This window comes from Oncorhynchus clarkii, chromosome 25 (assembly GCF_045791955.1).
Source record: "Oncorhynchus clarkii lewisi isolate Uvic-CL-2024 chromosome 25, UVic_Ocla_1.0, whole genome shotgun sequence".
Lineage (NCBI taxonomy): Eukaryota > Metazoa > Chordata > Actinopteri > Salmoniformes > Salmonidae > Oncorhynchus > Oncorhynchus clarkii.
The window spans coordinates 41,809,675-41,833,945 of NC_092171.1; the positions used below are offsets into that span (position 1 = coordinate 41,809,675).

At 44.1% G+C, this 24,271-nt stretch overlaps 2 protein-coding genes across 3 annotated transcripts in view; one reads left to right on the forward strand and one right to left on the reverse strand.

Annotated features, from left to right (window-relative positions):
* The window catches only part of LOC139383407 (son of sevenless homolog 2-like), a 67,170-nt gene extending 61,355 nt beyond the window's left edge, over positions 1-5,815 (forward strand). For both annotated transcript variants that reach the window (XM_071127946.1, XM_071127947.1), the window contains 4 exons: positions 90-351; positions 495-572; positions 1,270-1,373; positions 3,506-5,815. In XM_071127946.1, coding sequence (XP_070984047.1) covers positions 90-351; positions 495-572; positions 1,270-1,373; positions 3,506-4,012 — 951 coding nt within the window. In that variant the 3' untranslated portion in view covers positions 4,013-5,815. The remainder of the gene's footprint in view (positions 1-89; positions 352-494; positions 573-1,269; positions 1,374-3,505) is intronic.
* Positions 5,816-10,791: 4,976 nt separating this feature from the next.
* LOC139383465 (protein cornichon homolog 1-like) lies at positions 10,792-24,046 on the reverse strand. Its single transcript, XM_071128010.1, has 5 exons — positions 23,904-24,046; positions 22,388-22,456; positions 13,170-13,282; positions 12,546-12,689; positions 10,792-11,895 (listed from the first exon to the last, which is right to left on the reverse strand). The coding sequence occupies exons 1-5, from the start codon at positions 23,982-23,984 to the stop codon at positions 11,868-11,870; spliced, it is 435 nt and encodes a 144-aa protein (XP_070984111.1). The 5' UTR covers positions 23,985-24,046; the 3' UTR covers positions 10,792-11,867.
* Between the last annotated feature and the right edge of the window lie 225 nt (positions 24,047-24,271).

The following is a 24,271-nucleotide window of genomic DNA, read 5'->3' on the forward strand; positions in this document are numbered from 1 at the left end:
AAAATGTGCATAAAATAAAAATAGTTGTGCATGCTTACCCCAACTCTGTCACGACTTAATCCCCCTCTCTCTCTCTCTCTCTCCTCCAGCCCAGGAAGACCCTGTACCCCCTGAAGTCCCCGGGGATCCGGCCGGTGCGTACCTCTACGTCAGGGACCCTGAAGGGCCACCCCGTACCCCTGGAGAGAGAGCCCCCGCACAAGATCACTTTCAGGAGCATCGCTGAGACGGAGCATGAGACCTCTTCCATAGCCTCGGTCCCCACCTCACCCAGCACCCCTACGCCCCCACAGTCTGCCTGCTCAGACCTCAGCTCTGTCTTCATGGAACCAGATCTCTATAGTGTTTATGGTGAGGCAGAGAGAGAGACACACACACAGACACACACACACACACACAGACATATACATACCATTCAGTGATTTAAACACGTGGAAGATTATAATTGCAGAAGTTGAAGTGGATATAATTTGAGGTCTGTCTTCATTTTACAGGTGGATCAACTTCTCTATGTGGCCATTTTATATCAGGTGGAAACTCCATATTCTGTTCTGTTCTCCTCCCGCCCTCAAGTGAGTGTTACTGTTATCGCTGTACGATGAGGTGTGTCCGTCTGTGTTTAGGATTTAGGAAACAGAGCTTCTTTAGCTTGACAAACAAGAACACAGCCTTCCTATGGAGTATGCTGGTAGACTGGGTTAATGGGGTCTGGTAGACTGGGTTAATGGGGTCTGGTAGACTGGGTTAATGGGGTCTGGTAGACTGGGTTAATGGGGTCTGGTAGACTGGGTTAATGGGGTCTGGTAGACTGGGTTAATGGGGTCTGGTAGACTGGGTTAATGGGGTCTGGTAGACTGGGTTAATGGGGTCTGGTAGACTGGGTTAATGGGGTCTGGTAGACTGGGTTAATGGGGTCTGGTAGACTAGGTGGTCGTGCTCCACATTTAGTGTGAGTAACCTGGGTAGGGTGACCTGTGTATGTATATTTTGCATATCCCACTCCCCCTGAGACCCTCAGAGTTGGGACACAGCCAGTGGATCAGCCATCATTGACGGCAACCTTGAAGCAATTACTAGTTCATTGTCGTGCTCAAGGGCAGAATGGCAGATTTTACCTTGTCGGCTTTGGAAACCAGCCCGTTCCCCCCAGCCCGTTCCCCCCAGCCCGTGTCTGATAACGTTGTGACAACTGCTGGTGTAAAAAGGGCTTTATAAATACATTTGATTGATTGAATGATTGATTGACTATACCTTTATGTACATGTGTAGAGTTCCACTCAGTGTCTTGTGGAAGCCTTCACCAGCTAGGAGAGGAGTTACTGAAGCCCCCTCCACTTCCCCCTCGCAGGAAGGATGCTTTCTCTGAGACCAAGGTAACGTGCACACACCGTACACACACACCGTGCACACACCGTGCACACACCGTGCAAATTCAAGTTTTGTGTTTTCTGTGAAATGGAAGGATTGTTTTACTGGGGTCAAGCTAACACACACTTAGTACAGTACACCATTCAAGATGTTTCTCTGAGTTAGTCCATCTGATTGGTTCTCAACTCTGACTCCTGTTAGACTAACTACTAAAAGACAATCTGATTGGTTCTCAACTCTGACTCCTGTTAGACTAACTACTAAAAGACAATCTGATTGGTTCTCAACTCTGACTCCTGTTAGACTAACTACTAAAAGACAATCTGATTGGTTCTCAACTCTGACTCCTGTTAGACTAACTACTAAAAGACAATCTGATTGGTTCTCAACTCTGACTCCTGTTAGACTAACTACTAAAAGACAGTCTGATTGGTTCTCAACTCTGACTCCTGTTAGACTAACTACTAAAAGACAATCTGATTGGTTCTCAACTCTGACTCCTGTTAGACTAACTACTAAAAGACAATCTGATTGGTTCTCAACTCTGACTCCTGTTAGACTAACTACTAAAAGACAATCTGATTGGTTCTCAACTCTGACTCCTGTTAGACTAACTACTAAAAGACAATCTGATTGGTTCTCAACTCTGACTCCTGTTAGACTAACTACTAAAAGACAATCTGATTGGTTCTCAACTCTGACTCCTGTTAGACTAACTACTAAAAGACAATCTGATTGGTTCTCAACTCTGACTCCTGTTAGACTAACTACTAAAAGACAATCTGATTGGTTCTCAACTCTGACTCCTGTTAGACTAACTACTAAAAGACAATCTGATTGGTTCTCAACTCTGACTCCTGTTAGACTAACTACTAAAAGACAATCTGATTGGTTCTCAACTCTGACTCCTGTTAGACTAACTACTAAAAGACAATCTGATTGGTTCTCAACTCTGACTCCTGTTAGACTAACTACTAAAAGACAATCTGATTGGTTCTCAACTCTGACTCCTGTTAGACTAACTACTAAAAGACAATCTGATTGGTTCTCAACTCTGACTCCTGTTAGACTAACTACTAAAAGACAATCTGATTGGTTCTCAACTCTGACTCCTGTTAGACTAACTACTAAAAGACAATCTGATTGGTTCTCAACTCTGACTCCTGTTAGACTAACTACTAAAAGACAATCTGATTGGTTCTCAACTCTGACTCCTGTTAGACTAACTACTAAAAGACAATCTGATTGGTTCTCAACTCTGACTCCTGTTAGACTAACTACTAAAAGACAATCTGATTGGTTCTCAACTCTGACTCCTGTTAGACTAACTACTAAAAGACAATCTGATTGGTTCTCAACTCTGACTCCTGTTAGACTAACTACTAAAAGACAATCTGATTGGTTCTCAACTCTGACTCCTGTTAGACTAACTACTAAAAGACAGTCTGATTGGTTCTCAACTCTGACTCCTGTTAGACTAACTACTAAAAGACAATCTGATTGGTTCTCAACTCTGACTCCTGTTAGACTAACTACTAAAAGACAATCTGATTGGTTCTCAACTCTGACTCCTGTTAGACTAACTACTAAAAGACAATCTGATTGGTTCTCAACTCTGACTCCTGTTAGACTAACTACTAAAAGACAATCTGATTGGTTCTCAACTCTGACTCCTGTTAGACTAACTACTAAAAGACAATCTGATTGGTTCTCAACTCTGACTCCTGTTAGACTAACTACTAAAAGACAATCTGATTGGTTCTCAACTCTGACTCCTGTTAGACTAACTACTAAAAGACAATCTGATTGGTTCTCAACTCTGACTCCTGTTAGACTAACTACTAAAAGACAGTCTGATTGGTTCTCAACTCTGACTCCTGTTAGACTAACTACTAAAAGACAATCTGATTGGTTCTCAACTCTGACTCCTGTTAGACTAACTACTAAAAGACAATCTGATTGGTTCTCAACTCTGACTCCTGTTAGACTAACTACTAAAAGACAATCTGATTGGTTCTCAACTCTGACTCCTGTTAGACTAACTACTAAAAGACAATCTGATTGGTTCTCAACTCTGACTCCTGTTTAATAATATATTTCTCTTTGTTTATGACTTTGACCCTCCTGTGTTTTGTAGTTGAGTTCCAGGTCCAAAGGTCCCCCAGCCATCCCCCCCAGACTGCCCCCTCCTCTCCCCAGGGTCCAGCCCCGCACCCCAGTCTACAACGGCCTCAGCGACGGCCCCCTCCCCAGCAGCCCCCCACCTCCACCCCCCCGGGACCCCCAGCCAGACACCCCTCCCCCTGTCCCCCAGAAGCCACCAGAGATCTTCATTAACTACCCCCCGAACCTCCAACCCTCCCCCCTCGGCCGCTTCCACTGGGATTTTGGCAGTTCCCCCTGCTCCCCTGGAACGCCCCCGGGTTCCCCCTCGCCCCGCGTCCCACGACGGAGCTGCCTGCTCAGCGCCAGCCAGAACAGTCTCTGCCCGCTCCCCCTGCCCATCATGGCCCCACCTGTACCTCCCCGCCACAACTCCTCCTCCCAGCTCCCCAAACTTCCCCCAAAGACCTACAAGAGGGAGCTGTTGTCACCCCCTTTACAGAGCCTCTCATTGGTGGAGAGCACAGAGGGTAGCCAATGAGGAGCCTCCTTGCTTCTTTTGTTGTTTCCTTCTCATCATGGCTGCTGCTCCACACAATACAAACTGTATCATACTATGACCTCATGACACAGAGCGATTTAAAAACAAACTAATCAGGATTTTTTTTTTTTTAAAGCTACTGATCGTAACAAAGACTCCAAACCCCTCCCACTCATCTCCTACATTGACCAATCACAACACGGCCACTCCTCTCAGGGTATCAGTAGCCCCACCTTCCTTTCAAGCCCTCTGTGCCAATGGATAATCCACACCAGTGTGCCAGCCAATGAACAAGGAGCCCCAAGACACTGGCTCCTCCTCCTCCTCTGTGTGCAGTACATGTCACACACCTGTACACAACATTGACTCTGTCATTTTGTTCATATAGATATTCCACTCTGTACTGGAGTGGACAGGACAGTATGCCATAGTCCATCAGTAACTCTCCTACCCCCAAAAGAGACACTGTGCTGAACCCAGAAAGGAGAGGGCCGTGTCCTCTTCAGCCTGTCCTGGTGGTCGGGGACTATACAGACCACTATGACACTTCCATCGGCTTGGACAGGTCTTCTCACTGCCAACGCTTTGTGTGGATCTATGGGCATTGTTGCGTTGGCACACGGTCGTGTTGCGAACGCCATTCACTCGTTCACCCCAGGAGTCAGTCCTCCTGTCCCGCGGTTCTCGGACGGACGGACGGACTCCACTCTGGACCGTACAAGACCTCAATGCTCTTTTATCATCAAACTAATCAAACACACATTTACTGTGGTTCTGTCTGGAACAAGCACGAGGATCATCAAAGTGTTGGAAGTTCTCCTCGTGAGGCTCCTCCCACCTTTTAGTGACCAGTCCTATGTTCTGCAGGGGTCATATAAGGGATTCATGTTTTGAGGAATGACTAACTAAAAATGGACTGTGGATATTTCCATCCAGTCGTTCAGACATTACCAACCTGATCTTTGTCACACTGAAATCCTTCCCCTCCTCTTATTGTTTGTTGGTCTCCACTGTGCACTGAACTGAGTAGAGCTGTGACTGTAATGGGTGTGAGCTCAGCAGTATTCACAGGGCTGTGTTACTGTGTGGTACAGGAGGATCATATAGCTCTGGACATGGGGTCCTTGCTGTAGTTGGTAGCTACATCCAGCCCTGCTGGTCCTAGAATTACCCTCCATTTCAGATGTTGCCTTTGACCCCACAGCACTGACCTCTGTGGGCCTCTGCTAGAGGGACGGGTGGTGTGTGTTCGCTCCACCCTCTGCTAGAGGGACGGGTGGTGTGTGTTCGCTCCACCCTCTGCTAGAGGGACGGGTGGTGTGTGTTCGCTCCACCCTCTGCTAGAGGGACGGGCGGTGTGTGTTCGCTCCACCCTCTGCTAGAGGGACGGGCGGTGTGTGTTCGCTCCACCCTCTGCTAGAGGGACGGGTGTTGTGTGTTCGCTCCACTTGCACATAAAGCTTGGTCAACGTTTGTTGTGTCTACCCTTTTTTAGTCATATGATGGATATCTAAGAGCTCCTATCTCGGAAAATTATTTGACGACAACCTTTATCTCTTCTCCTCTGCCCTCTCCACTGAGATATCTCTTCTCCTCTGCCCTCTCCACTGAGATATCTCTTCTCCTCTGCCCTCTCCACTCTGATATCTCTTCTCCTCTGCCCTCTCCACTCTGATATCTCTTCTCCTCTGCCCTCTCCACTCTGATATCTCTTCTCCTCTGCCCTCTCCACTCTGATATCTCTTCTCCTCTGCCCTCTCCTCTGAGATATCTCTTCTTCTCTGCCCTCTCCACTCTCTCTTCTTCTCTGCCCTCTCCACTCTCTCTTCTCCTCTGCCCTCTCCTCTGAGATATCTCTTCTCCTCTGCCAGTGACGTGGTGACAACAGCAACCAGACCTTTATCTCTCCAGGGTAGGTAGCAGATTGCAACATGCTAATGTGAGGCTCCGTTAGCCGTTACATGTTAGTTACTGTTTGGTGTAGGGTCAGATCGACCAGCCTTAACTTGTTCATACTTCCCTCAATTGCCGACTTGGAAGACAGCCAATGTCCTCTAAATGTCCTTGTCTAGTTGCAGGGGGTTTGTTTGAATTTTAGAAAATGCAGCATAATTATAAAAATAAAATAATAAAAATTGCTCCATGAAGTAAATCCAACTATGCCGCCATCTTGTCAAGTTCAAATAAAGGAATATTTTCTAAATTTGAGTTCTGAGCTGTGAGGTCAAACAGGAAATTGACTGAGTTCAGTTCAATTCCATTTCGTTCCGTTTTTTTTTTCTGTGACCTCAATGCACAGTTCCTCTTGAGAGAAGTCAGATCAAGCCCTGTGAGATGTCGAAAGGGAGTTGTAGTTTCCAACAAACCAATATTCTACATAGATTAGCGGCCCGAAAACGTAGTAATTAACTACAATTCCCATAATCCATTGCACGCCTACTTGTCCGGTCTGTGGGCAGACCAGAGAGCGAAAGGAGACCTAGTTCAACCCGAGGGATTGAGAACAGCTGTTTCGTGAGGTATCTCGACCTGAAACTACCTGATCTAAGTGATTTGATAGTTGGCATAAAAATATGCCTTATTTCCTTTTGAAGAACTAGTAAAATAGTGATCAGACAGCAGCTTTATTAGACATGAGATGAGGCTTGTCATGAAATTGTCATCAAACACAAAACCGATGTAGGCTAATATAAGCAACTTTACTACAGTAATGTGAATAGACGATGGTTAGTCATTAATGGACATTCACTACCATCAAGGGACTTGTATTAATTATTCTGTGTTTTCACATAATGCATTTGTTTGTTGTTTAGTTTTTTTTAAAGATGGAAACTGAAAAGAAATGTGATTTTTTTTTAAATAAATATTTATATAATTGTACAAAAACCGAACCGACAGCTCAGCACTACTATTCAAACGAACCCCTTGCAACTACACATGGACGTTTCAAACGCATTGATTGGTTGTGTCAACAAGTTAAGGTTGGTCGAACATTCTCTGTGCTAAGCCAATCAGTACCTGCATCAGCCAGCTGGAACAGAGTAATATGGTCTGACCAGGGGATCTTTTTGAATAGTCATCTCCAGGAGGTGTATTCACTAAGAACCAAACCGATGCAAACGGGATGAGACCTACCTGAATTTGTCCAATAGAAACTCTTGTCGCATAATGTTTTCTGTTGCAAGGTTGTTGTTGTGTTTTGCTAATGAATACATCCCTAAAAAGCCAAGATGACGTCTTAAATGAAACTAACCACCCCAAGTTAAAAATGTGTCCTATATGTCCAACACTACAGACTTGTTAGTACCATCATCCCCAGTTAGTGTACCAGCCTTCTGGTTCTGTATGGAAATTCAGCATTGGAGGCATCACACGTAGCAATCCCACCAAAGCCTGGGACAAAGAGAAGGATAGCTCCCCCAGTGGACAACTTGGGAATTGGCTCCACAGCTCCCCCAGTGGACAAACGAGGAATTGGCTCCAGGGCTCCCCCAGTGGACAAACAGGGAATTGGCTCCAGGGCTCCCCCAGTGGACAAATTGGGAATTGGTTGCTCTAGTGGGCAAACGGGGAATTGGCTCCACAGCTCCCCCAGTGGACAAACGGGGAATTGGCTCCAGGGCTCCCCCAGTGGACAAACAGGGAATTGGCTCCAGGGCTCCCCCAGTGGACAAATTGGGAATTGGTTGCTCTAGTGGGCAAACGGGGAATTGGCTCCACAGCTCCCCCAGTGGACAAACGGGGAATTGGCTCCAGGGCTCCCCCAGTGGACAAACAGGGAATTGGCTCCAGGGCTCCCCCAGTGGACAAATTGGGAATTGGTTCCTCTAGTGGACAAACTGGGAATTGGCTCCACAGCTCCCCCAGTGGACAAACTGTGAAATGGTTCCTCTAGTGGACAAACTGGGAATTGGCACCACAGCTCCCCGAGTGGCTGTTGGAAATATCTGTATTCACAGAGAGGGGAGCCTGCTTCTGTTAGCGAGAGGTTCTTGTCCTTTTTTCATTTGCAGACTGAAACAACACATGCATCATGCTCGGATGTGCCTTTTTATTCAGTCGTTTTCTATTTTACAGAGTAGAGGCAAAAGGTGTCTAATGCTATTAAAAAAAAATCCTGAAAATAAAAACTAAATATGGTTTCCTATGTAATGCTTAGAACAAAAGCTACACACTAGAAAAACTGTACACGTTTGTGGATGCTGTGTATGTATACACTAACTAAATAATTTGCATAAAGTGACTCCTCAGTTGTATTACATATACAGGTCACTGTGTCTCTAACTTACCTACCAGCAAACAACCCCCCCCCCCCCCCCCCCCCCAGGCTAGAATCTAAACCCTGGGACTTAAACAGAATGAAGCCATGTCTTCCGACCCTAGCCTGAGTTCTAGCCTGGCTTGTGCTGTCTTGCCAACTCTTTTGTATTATTGTCACACTACGTACATCCTGTTGTGTTTTTTTTTTTATGTCATTAAAAGTATGTTGTCATGACGTGACAAAGAAATAGGAGTTGGCAAGACGACACATAGAGATCTGGGACTAATTTCTCCCTCCCAGCTAGTGTAAAAGAACGAAAGGTGTGTGTCCCAAATTGCACCCTATCCCCTATGTAGTGCAGTAATACCCTATGGGCCCTGGCCAAAAGTGTGTGTATATACATACTCAGGCCAGTTTATTAGGTACACCACCCCTTTCACAAATTACTGTGGCTTGCTATATAAAGTAGGCAGACAGGCATCGAGACATTCAGTTACTGTTGGATTGAACGTTAGGTCACTGGTTTTGCAGCAGTCCATGGTCCCATCCTGCCTGGAGTCAACCGTACAGGCTGCTGGTGTTGTGTTTTCCTGACACACGTTAGGTCCCTTGATACCAATTTACAGATGGTTTGAAGCCCACTGCAGATTCATCCCTTCATGGCTGGGGGGTCCGACCCGTACTAGATGGGTGTACTTAATAAACTGGCCACTGTATGTTACTTGATGAGCATTGTTGAAGATTGAATTGACCATTTATCTGCATGCGAGCAGAACACGCTTTGTACATTTTTAGGTGTCTGTTACAGGGGTCGGTGGAGATGGGTGGTGTCTGGGTGGTGTCTGTTACAGGGGTCGGTGGAGATGGGTGGTGTCTGGGTGGTGTCTGTTACAGGGGTCGGTGGAGATGGGTGGTGTCTGTTACAGGGGTCGGTGGAGATGGGTGGTGTCTGGGTGTTGTCTGTTACAGGGGTCGGTGGAGATGGGTGTTGTCTGTTACAGGGGTCGGTGGAGATGGGTGGTGTCTGTTACAGGGGTCGGTGGTGTCTGGGTGGTGTCTGTGGAGATGGGTGTTGTCTGTTACAGGGGTCGGTGGAGATGGGTGGTGTCTGTTACAGGGGTCGGTGAATTTTAGATTTAAAAATGAGACTTAAACTTTTCTTAAGGGAAAATGATTGACCCCTACACACAATGTCCATTAATTAGCATCTGCTAAATGATGTAGTATACCACTCAGATTTAAACGAAATAGTTTCTATCCAGCAGCTCTAACATGTTAGCCCTAGCTACCTCACTGGAAAATCAAACCAATCTGGTACACAGAGTATAGTGGGGGTAGGTTTATTTGGGTTCACAACTCAAGTTGTCATTCCCTAGGTGAAATGAGCTACTCTAGTTTGAATGCGTTAAAGCCCTGAATATATGGATGTATAACACATGCCAACCTTGTCTCTGATGACTTTACAGGGTGGGAAAACAGGTAAACACAGAAGACAGTCTTGATCTTTTTTAGAGAGTTAACCCACAATCTTTCATTTGGAAATACAAAAAAAGGGACAATCTGATAAATCTGCCAGGACTTGGAGAAAAATAAAACATCACTGCCAGGTTATGAAACATTCAATCTAGAAAACATCTTAATCATGGTGGCAATATTATGGGGGGGGAACTGACAATATTATGGGGGGGGGGGGGAACTGACAATATTATGGGGGGGGGGGGACTGACAATATTATGGGGGGGGGGGGGACTGACAATATTATGGGGGGGGGGGGACTGACAATATTATGGGGGGACTGACAATATTATGGGGGGGGACTGACAATATTATGGGGGGGGGACTGACAATATTATGGGGGGGTGGGGACTGACAATATTATGGGGGGTGGGGACTGACAATATTATGGGGGGGACTGACAATATTATGGGGGGGGGGGGGACTGACAATATTATGGGGGGGGGCGGACTGACAATATTATGGGGGGGGACTGACAATATTATGGGGGGGACTGACAATATTATGGGGGGACTGACAATATTATGGGGGGGGGGACTGACAATATTATGGGGGGGGGGGGGACTGACAATATTATGGGGGGGGGACTGACAATATTATGGGGGGGTGGGGACTGACAATATTATGGGGGGTGGGGACTGACAATATTATGGGGGGTGGGGACTGACAATATTATGGGGGGGACTGACAATATTATGGGGGGGGGTGGGGACTGACAATATTATGGGGGGTGGGGACTGACAATATTATGGGGGGGGACTGACAATATTATGGGGGGGGGGGTGGTGGGGACTGACAATATTATGGGGGGGGTGGGGACTGAATATTATGGGGGGGGGGGGTGGGGACTGACAATATTATGGGGGGGGGGTGGGGACTGAATATTATGGGGGGGACTGACAATATTATGGGGGGGGGACTGACAATATTATGGGGGGGTGGGGACTGACAATATTATGGGGGGGACTGACAATATTATGGGGGGGGTGGGGACTGAATATTATGGGGGGGGGTGGGGACTGACAATATTATGGGGGGGGTGGGGACTGACAATATTATGGGGGGGGTGGGGACTGAATATTATGGGGGGGACTGACAATATTATGGGGGGGTGGGGACTGACAATATTATGGGGGGGGTGGGGACTGACAATATTATGGGGGGGTGGGGACTGAATATTATGGGGGTGGGGACTGACAATATTATGGGGGGGTGGGGACTGAATATTATGGGGGGGGACTGACAATATTATGGGGGTGGGGACTGACAGAATATTATGGAGTTGGTTGTTTAGATGGGGGGGGGGATTAAAGGAACATTATGGAGTTGTTTTTCTTTGAGCTCATTACAGGTATTCCTCGTAAGGAGCTTTTCATGATCAGAAATCTCTTGGGATTGCTACATCTTCACACATCAAACAGCATCTACTGACATGGGCTATGAAAGTAGAATGAGACGACAAAGCATGGCAAACCTAAAACGATATCAAATAGTTTAAGACAACCATACTGATTGTCCTCGTCTGTGTAACACATCTTCCACCCGGTGATCAAGACTACTCTACCCATTTAGGTGAGTTCAAGTGTTCAATGTGTCTGGACAAGAAAACCATTTTACTATGTAATTATAATTGTTTTAAAAAACCATTGCATACCTTAAATACATTTTAAAAGCTTGGCATCTAATTCACATCCACATTTCCTAATAGTCAATAAAGTGTTAGATTCAGAGTGGTCTGTATATTATAAACTGACGATGCACATCGGCACGAATATCTGTTGGGATTATTAGATAATGGAAAATAATGATTCTGAGGTCGGTCATTCTTCCTCTCAAAAAGCATTTAGTGTTGACTGTTGAACGAGAGGACAGCTGTGACAATATTCATTTTTAAAAAAGGGAGAAATGTTTGTTTATTAAATGGCGCTCTGCACTGCGTTGGTGTTGAGTCAATCCAGTCTCTTGAAAACGGCAGCCATCTTGAATCATGGAGTGGTCGGTCTTCGCAGCAGGTCCCACTTCAGCTTCTCCTGCGGCCACTAAAACCAGTTTTATCTCCTACATGCAGATCTTTCCCCTCTAAGAGCTCACCAACACATAGATCATCCTGTAAGAAAAAGAACACTGTTTAGGGGGAAATTCTCATCATTGAACCTAACATTCGTTAAGACACTTCGGGTAAACAAAGGATATGAGCTAAAAAAAAAAACAGCTTTTAAGGCAGATCAGTTATTACTTTCATACCCATAGAGACAGTAAAAGAAGGAGGTAGAGATAACATACCCATAGAGATAGTAGAAGAAGGAGGTAGAGAACATACCCATAGAGATAGTAGAAGGAGGAGATAACATACCAATAGAGATAGGAGGTAGAGATAGTAGAAGGAGGAGGTAGAGATAACATACCCATAGAGATAGAAGGAGGAGGTAGAGATAATAACATACCCGTAGAGATAGTAGAAGAAGGAAGAGATGGTAGAGATAACATACCCGTAGAGATAGTAGAAGAAGGAGGAGGTAGAGATAATAACATACCCATAGCGATAGTAGAAGAAGGAGAGGTAGAGATAATAACATACCCATAGAGATAGTAGAAGAAGGAAAGGAGGTAGAGATAATAACATACCCATAGAGATAGTAGAAGAAGGAGAGGAGGTAGAGATAATAACATACCCATAGAGATAGAAGAAGGAGAGGAGGTAGAGATAACATACCCATAGAGATAGTAGAAGGAGAGGATGTAGAGATAATAACATACCCATAGAGATAGTAGAAGAAGGAGAGGAGGTAGAAGGCCAGTTTGCACCAGCCCTCCTTTTGACAGTAGGCCAAGACATCAGCGTTCATGATCGTAGTTGGATCATAGAGGCCTGGACCACTCATCACCGGCCTGCTCGTATACCTGCAGAGAAACGTGATACATTGAAGTCACAAGTTGCTGTGTTTCAACAAATGATTAACCAAGAAACGTGCTGGTTCATGGCAGCGGGACTATTTTATTTTTTAAAAGGTCCACAGGGTTTGAATCTGTTAAAAGTAAAGAGTATGTATGTGCCTGCATAGAAACACATCTATTTATAGAAACAGGGACACGTTTCCTCACAAACCTGATTGAAAATGTGACACATTTAGCTGTAGTCAGCATGGTTAAATCCATTACATTGGTTTCCGTAGAAACAACACTGCAGAATTGCAAGTGGCGTATATCCAAGAGAAATACAAATCTGTCATCCTGGCTGAGATTCATTACATGGTTTTAACAAATCATGAACCATGAAAATTGCAGCGGAAATAAATATAAATAAGGTTCAGAATATTTTAAAAGAAAGTGTTCACTGGGTGTACATTGCTTAAAGTGACATATAAAACCCCTTGAACGTACCTCCAGACGTGGTAGGCCAGCAGTGGCATGTTGAGGCCAAGGGTGAGCCACTCAGCAGCACACAGGAACATCACGCAGAAGAACACATGGATGAGATACTCCGGGAGTACGAGCTGGATGAACATGTAAACAACACAGTGATATCAACAAGATCAGAGTCAGGAGTCACTGACGGCTGCCTTCAGACCTCAAGAAAATACACTCAAAATGTACTCACTGCTATGTAGAAAACAGATACAGAGACTGAAAATGTACTCACTGCTATGTAGAAAACAGATACAGTAGAAATTAGAGACGGAGACTGAAAATGTACGCAAGACTTGCAGGTTGTTTTGGGTCATAGAATGATTGTTGCCTTTGTACAGAAAAATGTTAAAGTACAGAGGACACCATGAGCATGAATTAAATAGATATTGGGACTAACAGAACAATTTAGGCCTACACTGTTAAGACATTCCCTTGACATCGTTTGTGACAGAAGCTTCCATAACATGACTAGACAGTAGCTTCCATAACATGACTAGACAGACAGTAGCTTCCATAACATTACTAGACAGTAGCTTCTATAACATTACTAGACAGACAGAAGCTTCCATAACATTACTAGACAGACAGTAGCTTCCATAACATTACTAGACAGTAGCTTCCATAACATTACTAGACAGACAGTAGCTTCCATAACATTACTAGACAGACAGTAGCTTCCATAACATTACTAGACAGTAGCTTCTATAACATTACTAGACAGACAGTAGCTTCCATAACATTACTAGACAGACAGTAGCTTCCATAACATTACTAGACAGTAGCTTCCATAACATTACTAGACAGACAGTAGCTTCTTTAACATTACTAGACAGTAGCTTCCATAACATTACTAGACAGTAGCTTCCATAACATTACTATACAGACAGTAGCTTCCATAACATTACTATACAGACAGTAGCTTCCATAACATTACTAGACAGACAGTAGCTTCCATAACATTACTAGACAGACAGTAGCTTCCATAACATTACTAGACAGTAGCTTCCATAACATTACTAGACAGACAGTAGCTTCTTTAACATTACTAGACAGTAGCTTCCATAACATTACTAGACAGTAGCTTCCATAACATTACTATACAGACAGTAGCTTCCATAACATTACTAGACAGACAGTAGCTTCCATAACATTACTAGACAGACAGTAGCTTCCATAACATTACTAGACAGACAGTAGCTTCCCTAACATTACTAGACAGACAGTAGCTTCCATAACATGACTAGACAGTAGCTTCCATAACATTACTAGACAGACAGTAGCTTCTATAACATTACTAGACAGACAGTAGCTTCCATAACATTACTAGACAGTAGCTTCTATAACATTACTAGACAGACAGTAGCTTCCCTAACATTACTAGACAGACAGTAGCTTCCATAACATTACTAGACAGACAGTAGCTTCCATAACATGACTAGACAGTAGCTTCCATAACATTACTAGACAGACAGCTTCCCTAACATTACTAGACAGACAGTAGCTTCTATAACATTACTAGACAGACAGTAGCTTCCATAACATTACTAGACAGTAGCTTCTATAACATTACTAGACAGACAGTAGCTTCCATAACATTACTAGACAGTAGCTTCCATAACATTACTAGACAGTAGCTTCTTTAACATTACTAGACAGACAGTAGCTTCTTTAACATTACTAGACAGACAGTAGCTTCTTTAACATTACTAGACAGACAGTAGCTTCCATAACATTACTAGACAGTAGCTTCTTTAACATTACTAGACAGTAGCTTCCCTAACATTACTAGACAGACAGTAGCTTCCCTAACATTACTAGACAGTAGCTTCCATAACATTACTAGACAGTAGCTTCCATAACATTACTAGACAGTAGCTTTCATAACATTACTAGACAGTAGCTTCCATAACATTACTAGACAGACAGTAGCTTTCATAACATTACTAGACAGTAGCTTCCATAACATTACTAGACAGACAGTAGCTTTCATAACATTACTAGACAGTAGCTTTCATAACATTACTAGACAGTAGCTTCCATAACATTACTAGACAGACAGTAGCTTTCATAACATTACTAGACAGTAGCTTCCATAACATTACTAGACAGTAGCTTCCATAACATTACTAGACAGACAGTAGCTTCCATAACATTACTAGACAGACAGTAGCTTCCATAACATTACTAGACAGACAGTAGCTTCCATAACATTACTAGACAGTAGCTTCCATAACATTACTAGACAGACAGTAGCTTCCATAACATTACTAGACAGACAGTAGCTTCCATAACATTACTAGACAGTAGCTTCCATAACATTACGAGACAGACAGTAGCTTCCATAACATTACTAGAGAGTAGCTTCCATAACATTACTAGACAGACAGCAGCTTCCCTAACATTACTAGACAGACAGTAGCTTCCATAACATTACTAGACAGACAGTAGCTTCCATAACATTACTAGACAGACAGTAGCTTCCATAACATTACTAGAGAGTAGCTTCCATAACATTACTAGACAGACAGCAGCTTCCCTAACATTACTAGACAGACAGTAGCTTCCATAACATTACTAGACAGACAGTAGCTTCCATAACATTACTAGACAGACAGTAGCTTCCATAACATTACTAGACAGACAGCAGCTTCCCTAACATTACTAGACAGACAGTAGCTTCCATAACATTACTAGACAGACAGTAGCTTCCATAACATTACTAGACAGACAGTAGCTTCTATAACATAACTAGACAGACAGTAGCTTCTATAACATTACTAGACAGTAGTTTCTATAACATTACTAGACAGACAGTAGCTTCCATAACATTACTAGACAGACAGTAGCTTCTATAACATTACTAGACAGACAGTAGCTTCCATAACATTACTAGACAGTAGCTTCTATAACATTATTACACAGACAGTAGCTTCCATAACATTACTAGACAGTAGTTTCTATAACATTACTAGATTTGATTTTATTAGGATCTCTTTTAGGCCCCATTTGGACTAATCGTCCAAGAGTCCTTAACATTAAAATACAATTTATAATACAAACACACTTTCACATATAACACACTATTACAAACATACATAATATACTAGCATAATGACCCAATAAATACTCAGTCTAAAAAATATTGATTCTTCATCTACTATAGTCCCACAACATTTCTATATACTATATTTAAATTGTTTTTAAATAATGTTTAAACTTATATATTGAAATGTTTCTAGTTTGCTCAGTTAATTTATTCAATTTCTGTATTGCTCTAAATCGAAATGTTCTTATAATAACATTACTAGACAGTAGCTTCTATAACATTACTAGACAGTAGCTTCTATAACATTAATAGACAGTAGCTTCCATAACATTACTAGACAGTAGCTTCCATAACATTACTAGACAGTAGCTTCTATAACATTAATAGACAGTAGCTTCCATAACATTACTAGACAGTAGCTTCTATAACATTACTAGACAGTAGCTTCCATAACATTACTAGACAGTAGCTTCTATAACATTACTAGACAGTAGCTTCTATAACATTAATAGACAGTAGCTTCCATAACATTACTAGACAGTAGCTTCCATAACATTACTAGACAGACAGTAGTGCTACATTGAAACATGTGATAGTAGATGTCATGTTACACTAGACTAGATGTATGTCTACGTCTCAAATGGAACCCTATTCCTTATGATCCCTGGCCAATAGCATTTCCGCTGAAGTAATTTAGCTGTGGCACTGTCAGGCTGTATCACAACCGGCATTGATTGGGAGTCCCGTCTTCCGGGTTTATACCGGTGTAGGCCGTTATTGCGAATAATGTTTTTTTTTTTAATTGACTTATCTAGTTACATAAAAAATAATGTAATAGACTTATTAACAATTATTGAAAACAAATCAGCCTACATGCTTGCACTTTGTGCAGGCTGCGTAACCATCTACCGCGTTGTCCTCGCTCACCCGTTTCCACCGGGACGTTGTAGCCTATTCCCTTATCAGAAACGTTTTATTTCTCCGGTTAGGCTTACGTTAGCCATGTCAGCATAAGCTAGGCTATCCAAGGAAAGTAAACTTGGCAACGTGTCGTATTCTCACATGCATAGAGAGAACATAAACCCTGCGCGTCGACAATGTAGAATATTTTCGCAGCACACAAGTGACAATTCCCTACTACACACTATGCTGGTAGACTTGTGCCTGCCTCGCCGCTCACAGAATGGAATTCGCAACAAGCTCCTGCGTTTTTAAAAAGTGTATTTTATTTAAAAATGATTCCAAACGGCAATATAATTGTTGTGACCCACGAGCCAACACCCACACGTTGAAAGCGTTTTCATTCCACCCGCCAGATTATTTGTTTTCCAGTTGACCTGCTTCGCTACTAATGATTAAACCAACAGACTGGCGACCCCATATTTCAGCCTGTTTATTTATATAGGTGATAATGCTTATTGCTAACAGCATACCTAATCATTTTTTTTTTTTTTCAATAAAAGGTAAACTAGGCATGTCAATAATAATATGGACCATGCATAGGCTAAATGGATGGTCCAATATGTTAAAATGATTTGTACAAAACATTTTATCAATATGTTATTGGGCTCATTTCTGGAGGTGGAAATTCTATTTTATATGGCATCAGCATCATTTTATTTTAATTATTTTTGGAGTAGAATGTCCTCTAAAGAAACTAGAACTGAGCTTCTCAGTCCTCCTGCATAATCTCAGTCCTCCTACATAATCTCAGTCCTCCTACATAATCCAGGGGGGGGGGACCTTTGTCCGCCCAAAACAGGGGGATCTGCGACCCCCCCCCCCCCTACACATTTTCCCAGCAGGAAACACTATAGTGCGCTATAGCCTATATAAAATGTCCATAGCAGAGAACTGAACTGAGTGAAAATTAACCGAAACAATTTAGGGTGAAATTGGCAAACCAAATGTTAAACCGTAAATTAAACTGCAAGTGTACAAACGCCCATCTTGAACAGAAAAAAAATGAAAAGTATGATTGCTTCCAAAATGCCACCATACTACCTATTTATTACCAGGGCCCGCCCGCCCGTAGTGAACAGGGTGCCATTTGGGAGGTGTACTACGCCTAGATGAATCAATTGGTTTTCTGTAAGGTAACTCCTCCTAATGTATTTACTATCCAATCAGTGACCTCCTAATGTCTTTACTATCCAATCAGTGACCTCCTAATGTCTTTACTATCCAATCAGTGACCTCTTAAAAAAAAAGAGGGTGTAAAGATTCTCCGTTCCCGAACCCCAGATGTGATTTTTGGCTCAACTGTTTTAACTGAACATCTACTGTCGTGTTCGCAAACGACCCTTAAAAACACAAGTCTAGAAAGAAGGAAAAAAATACTCAACATTTTACAGCATTTCATTATTTTGTTACTGATTCTTCTTCTTCTTCAGCTGCTTTTTGTTTTGCCTTAAATCATAGCAAGGCAGTATGGTTGTCGTGCGACACTACAGCTGAATAGTCCAGGCTAGGGGAACACAAAGCACGGATTAACCAGTCCTGAGACCCACAGTTAATGTGTTATTTAATCCCATAAACTCTTGGTTTAAAAGAGCCTCCTGTCTGTCCTCACAAAATCCCACGATCAACTGTAGGAGATCTGTCAGTGTGACTAGACTACTCGTTAAATATTATAGCCTAGTATTCTCAGAACTAAAATGTAGGCTAAACCCTACTTCAAAAACGTTGATTTAATAAAATTATCTCCTTGGGAAAAGTTGGTATGATTTAATAGTAAATCATGGGTATAATGGGTAATTATTAGTGAATTACTATTTTTTTTATATATATATATATTTTACCTTTATTTAACTAGGCAAGTCAGTTAAAGAACAAATTCTTATTTTCAATGACGGCCTAGGAACAGTGGGTTAACTTCCTTGTTCAGGGGCAGAACGACAGATTTGTACCTTGTCAGCTCGGGGATTTGAACCTTCCGGTTACTAGCCCAACGCTCTAACCACTACGCTACCCTGCCGCCCCATAATGGGTAATTTTATATTAGGGATATTACAAGGGTCATTTTGTTATTCGTTTTTGTGACCTTCGTTTAACTAGGCAATATTATTTTCAATGACGGTCATTTTGTTGTTTGGGTTAACTGGTCTAGGAACAGTGGGTTAACTGGTCTAGGAACAGTGGGTTAACTGGTGTAGGAACAGTGGGTTAACTGGTCTAGGAACAGTGGGTTAACTGGTCTAGGAACAGTGGGTTAACTGGTCTAGGAACAGTGGGTTAACCTGCCTTGTTCAGGAGGCAGAAAGACACATTTGTTTATAGTGCACTACTTCCAGTACGCTCTAACCGCTAGGCTACCCTGCCGCCCTTATGGCACCCTATTGCATGTCTTTTCAGTTAACCTCTCTCTGTATGTAGCACTGCGTTCATCAATAACAACATTGGTACCTACGTCCATGTGTCTCTGCACGTCCCAATGCTTTTGATGAACCCTCTTCCTGTGAGCCCTATGGAACCCTATTCCTTATATAGTGCACTACTTTAGACCAGAGCTCATAGGGATGCAGGCTTAATGTTTAGAATAAAAGTGTCCCCAAATACATTTCAGCGCAGCTTGAAAAAAGATTTCTCTTAAAATTATTTAATCTTCACCCCCAACTTTCATTACACTTTGATGTTTCAACATTTTTGGAATGAAACTTTTAAAAAATGAAAACAATGACGAGCCCTCTACATACATGGAAACATAGAAGTCTGGTAGAACCTCCCGTCTACCCTACAAAGCTATACTGTCCTCTCTAATCATTAAAGATCTCATGGGGAAAACACGCTGGGCACACACACACACACAGAGACAGACACAGTCAGACACAGGCACACACACAGGAAGTAATGCAACGTAGTGACATTGAGACATGTTGTACACATGACTGTCGTCCCCCCCCCCCCCATTTACTTAACTTTGGACTCTGGACTCAACTCCTGAGGATGTTAGCCTGACTGAGTTGAGGTCTGACGGTCTCAGACAAGACATCCTATGAACCTCATAGAGCCTGGTCGGTAATGCCAGGTCATTTCTAATTCCAATGAGCGCAGAACCTTGAGGCTTGAATCAATAACCCTGCTGGAAATTAGTCCAACGCCTCTTGAGATTCGTTGACTGAAAAAGACGTTTGCAAACACTCCCCATGTGCAGAAGTGACCGACTGGAGACCGAAATGGCATTTTATATCGGAGATTGGTACAAACATTCAATTATTTTCATCTTTTTGACCTTTTCAACAGTCTTCATGCCATTAAAAATAGTACATTAAAAAAAAAGTTAAAGTGTTAAGAGTTTGACAGCTGACAAGATCACTATAGATTAACAACAGTGCAGCACAGGAAGCAATCCAGCCGCAACCTCCTCCAGCCTGACCGCAACCTCATCCAGCCGGACCGCAACCTCATCCAGCCGGACCGCAACCTCCTCCAGCCGGACCGCAACCTCCTCCAGCCGGACCGCAACCTCCTCCAGCCGGACCGCAACCTCCTCCAGCCGGACCGCAACCTCCTCCAGCCGGACCGCAACCTCCTCCAGCCGGACCGCAACCTCATCCAGCCTGACCGCAACCTCATCCAGCCTGACCGCCAGGCCGCAACCTCACACACTCTGACCGCAACCTCATCCAGCCTGACCGCAACCTCATCCAGCCTGACCGCAACCTCCTCCAGCCGGACCGCAACCTCCTCCAGCCGGACCGCAACCTCATCCAGCCTGACCGCAACCTCCTCCAGCCTGACCGCAACCTCATCCAGCCTGACCGCAACCTCATCCAGCCTGACCGCAACCTCATCCAGCCTGACCGCCAGGCCGCAACCTCACACACTCTGACCGCAACCTCATCCAGCCTGACCGCCAGGCCGCAACCTCACCCAGCCGGACTGCAACCTCCTCCAGCCTGACCGCAACCTCATCCAGCCTGACCGCAACCTCATCCAGCCTGACCGCAACCTCATCCAGCCTGACAGCCTGACCGCAACCTCCTCCAGCCGGACCGCAACCTCCTCCAGCCGGACCGCAACCTCATCCAGCCTGACCGCAACCTCATCTAGCCTGACCGCAACCTCATCCAGCCTGACCGCAACCTCATCCAGCCTGACCGCCAGGCCGCAACCTCACACACTCTGACCGCAACCTCATCCAGCCTGACCGCCAGGCCGCAACCTCACCCAGCCGGACCGCAACCTCCTCCAGCCTGACCGCAACCTCATCCAGCCTGACCGCAACCTCATCCAGCCTGACCGCAACCTCATCCAGCCTGACCGCAACCTCATCACAACCTGACCGCAACCTCATCCAGCCTGACCGACCGCAACCTCATCCAGCCTGACCGCTAGGACCGCAACCTCTTCCAGCCGGACCGCAACCTCATCCAGCCTGACCGCAACCTCATCCAGCCTGACCGCTAGGCCGCAACCTCATCCAGCCTGACCGCAACCTCATCCAGCCTGACCGCAACCTCATCCAGCCTGACCGCTAGGCCGTAACCTCACACCTGACCGACCGCAACCTCATCCAGCCTGACCGCAACCTCATCCAGCCTGACCGCAACCTCATCCAGCCTGACCGCAACCTCATCCAGCCTGACCGCAACCTCATCCACCGCAACCCTCCACCGCCAGGCCGCAACCTCATCCAGCCTGACCGCTAGGCCGCAACCTCATCCAGCCTGACCGCAACCTCATCCAGCCTGACCGCCAGGCCGCAACCTCATCCAGCCTGACCGCAACCTCACACACTCTGACCGCAACCTCATCCAACCTGACCGCAACCTCATCCAGCCTGACCGCCAGGCCGCAACCTCACACACTCTGACGCAACCTCATCCAGCCTGACCGCCTGACCGCAACCTCATCCAGCCTGGCCGCTAGGCCGTAACCTCATCCAGCCTGACCGCACATATTGTAGAAAGCAGATCAGTATGCAGTCGATGAAGTCAGGAGAAAGATGTCACCTGCAACCATTAAGTCTATACTTAATTCTATACGCCATTAAGTCTATACGCCAGGCCGCAACCTCATCCAGCCTGACCTCCAGGCCGTAACCTCATCCAGCCTGACCGCACATATTGTAGAAAGCAGATCAGTATGCAGTCGATGAAGTCAGGAGAAAGATGTCACCTGCAACCATTAAGTCTATACCTACCGGATTTAATGTGTTACATTGGTCTATGGGATTCTTGTAATCAGTCTTCAGTTCATCAAATGCGATGATCTGGAGAGAAAGAGAACATGTGCCTGTGTAAGTAAATTACTTCTTCCCCATTCTTGTTTGACAAAGACAACTGGACCATTGAACAAAAACAAAGGCTGCAGATTGCAAATGTAACAATGTTGGCCATATGCAATGAGGGACAGCTGTTGTCTTTCATAGAGAATACATATCCTCCTATTTATTATTTCAATGTCCTCCGGTACAACTTGCCTACAACAATGGCTGGTACAACAAGCATAACATGCTGACCGCGCCGCGTGCGCGAGCGTTGCAAAATACATTTAAACACAAGTTATTCAATTATTGCACCCACACTGCTCACGCACGCCAAAGACTGCATAAACTAGCTAGTTTAGTTTGCTAGTCAACTACCGTGTTCACCCGTTTGAAATGTAGGAAGCTAATGTTAACTACACCGAACAAAAATATAAACCCAAAGTGTTGGTCCCATGTTTCATGAGCTGAAATAAAAGATCCCAGAAATGTTCCATTCACACACAAAAAGCTTATTTCTCTAATTTTCTGCACAAATTTGTTTACATCCCTGTTAGTGAGCATTTCTCCTTTGCTTAAAAAAAAATCCATCCACCTGACAGGTGTGGCCTATCAAGAAGCGGATTCAACAGCATGATCATTACACAGATGTTACCTTGTGTTGGGGACAATAAAAGGCCCCTAAAATGTGCAGTTTTGTCACATCAATGACACAGATGTCTCAAATTGAGGGAGAGTGCAACTGGCATGCTGACTGCAGGAATGTCCACCAGATCATTTCTCTACCATAAGCCACCTCCATCGTTTTAGAGAATATGTCTAATCTTCGTCAAAACAGCAGACCACGTGTTACCACGCCTGCCCAGGACCTCCACATCCGGGTTCGTCTGACAAGCCACCGGGAGAGCTGATGAAACTGAGTATTAGTATATAAGCCCTCTTTAGTGGGGGGAAAACTCATTCTGATTGGCTGGGCGTATTGGCTGCGATTAAGGCCATATAATGTATTTATTTCAATAAGAGATTTCCTTATATGAACTGTAACTCATTAAAATCGTTAATTGTTGCGTTTATAATTTTTGTTCAGTATAATTAGTTACCTAGCTAGTATAAACTAATAGCGTTACCATTTAGCCAGCTCTGGTAACGTTAACGAATATCGATATAGTTTACTAGCTGGCTGACGTTTAAATTCGGAGTTTAACAAAAAGGTTTGTTTAGAAAAGGTAGGCCAGATATTATTTGATAGCGAATGAAAACAAAACGACTCGGTCTTTTCGGTCAAACAGCGCGGATGTACGGTGCCATTCATTCTTGGTTAGTTATTAAACTAACGAATGACAAGCCTGTTTGCAAATGGTTCATTGCAAAACGTTGGTTATCTATATTGCCTAGCTACATCACTATAGTTCAAGTCATACTATTTGATTATGATACCAATATAGCTACTTACATGCCAAATAGCGAAGAAAATGAGAGCGGCCGTAAGCAATAGCGCAAGCATGTAACAAAAGGCCGCGAATGTGAACGCCATGTTTGTGTTGCTTTGCTGGCTGATATCTATAACCACAGAGAACTGTCACCCGTTGCCTTCTAGAGGGAAGCGAGAAACTACAGAACGCAGACAAGGGCAAAAAAAGGATGTTGCGTTCAAAACAACTGGGAACTCGGGCATCTCTGACTTCAGTCGTTCCAAGACAACTGGGTACTTGGGAAGAAACGAGCTCCAACGTGGGGGGGGGGGGGGGGGGATATTTTTTTGAACGGTCATCCAACTCGGAATTTCAAGTTTATAAACTCGGGTATAAACTGGAGTTCCGA

Coding starts and splice junctions, on each gene's coding strand:
- LOC139383465 (XM_071128010.1), bottom strand. CDS start 23,984: ATGGCGTTCACATTCGCGGCCTTTTGTTACATGCTTGCGCTATTGCTT. Junction 13,283..22,387: donor AATGTAACACATTAAATCCG/GTAGGTATAGAC, acceptor ATGTTCATCCAG/CTCGTACTCCCGGAGTATCT. Junction 12,690..13,169: donor CTGGCCTACCACGTCTGGAG/GTACGTTCAAGG, acceptor GTTTCTCTGCAG/GTATACGAGCAGGCCGGTGA.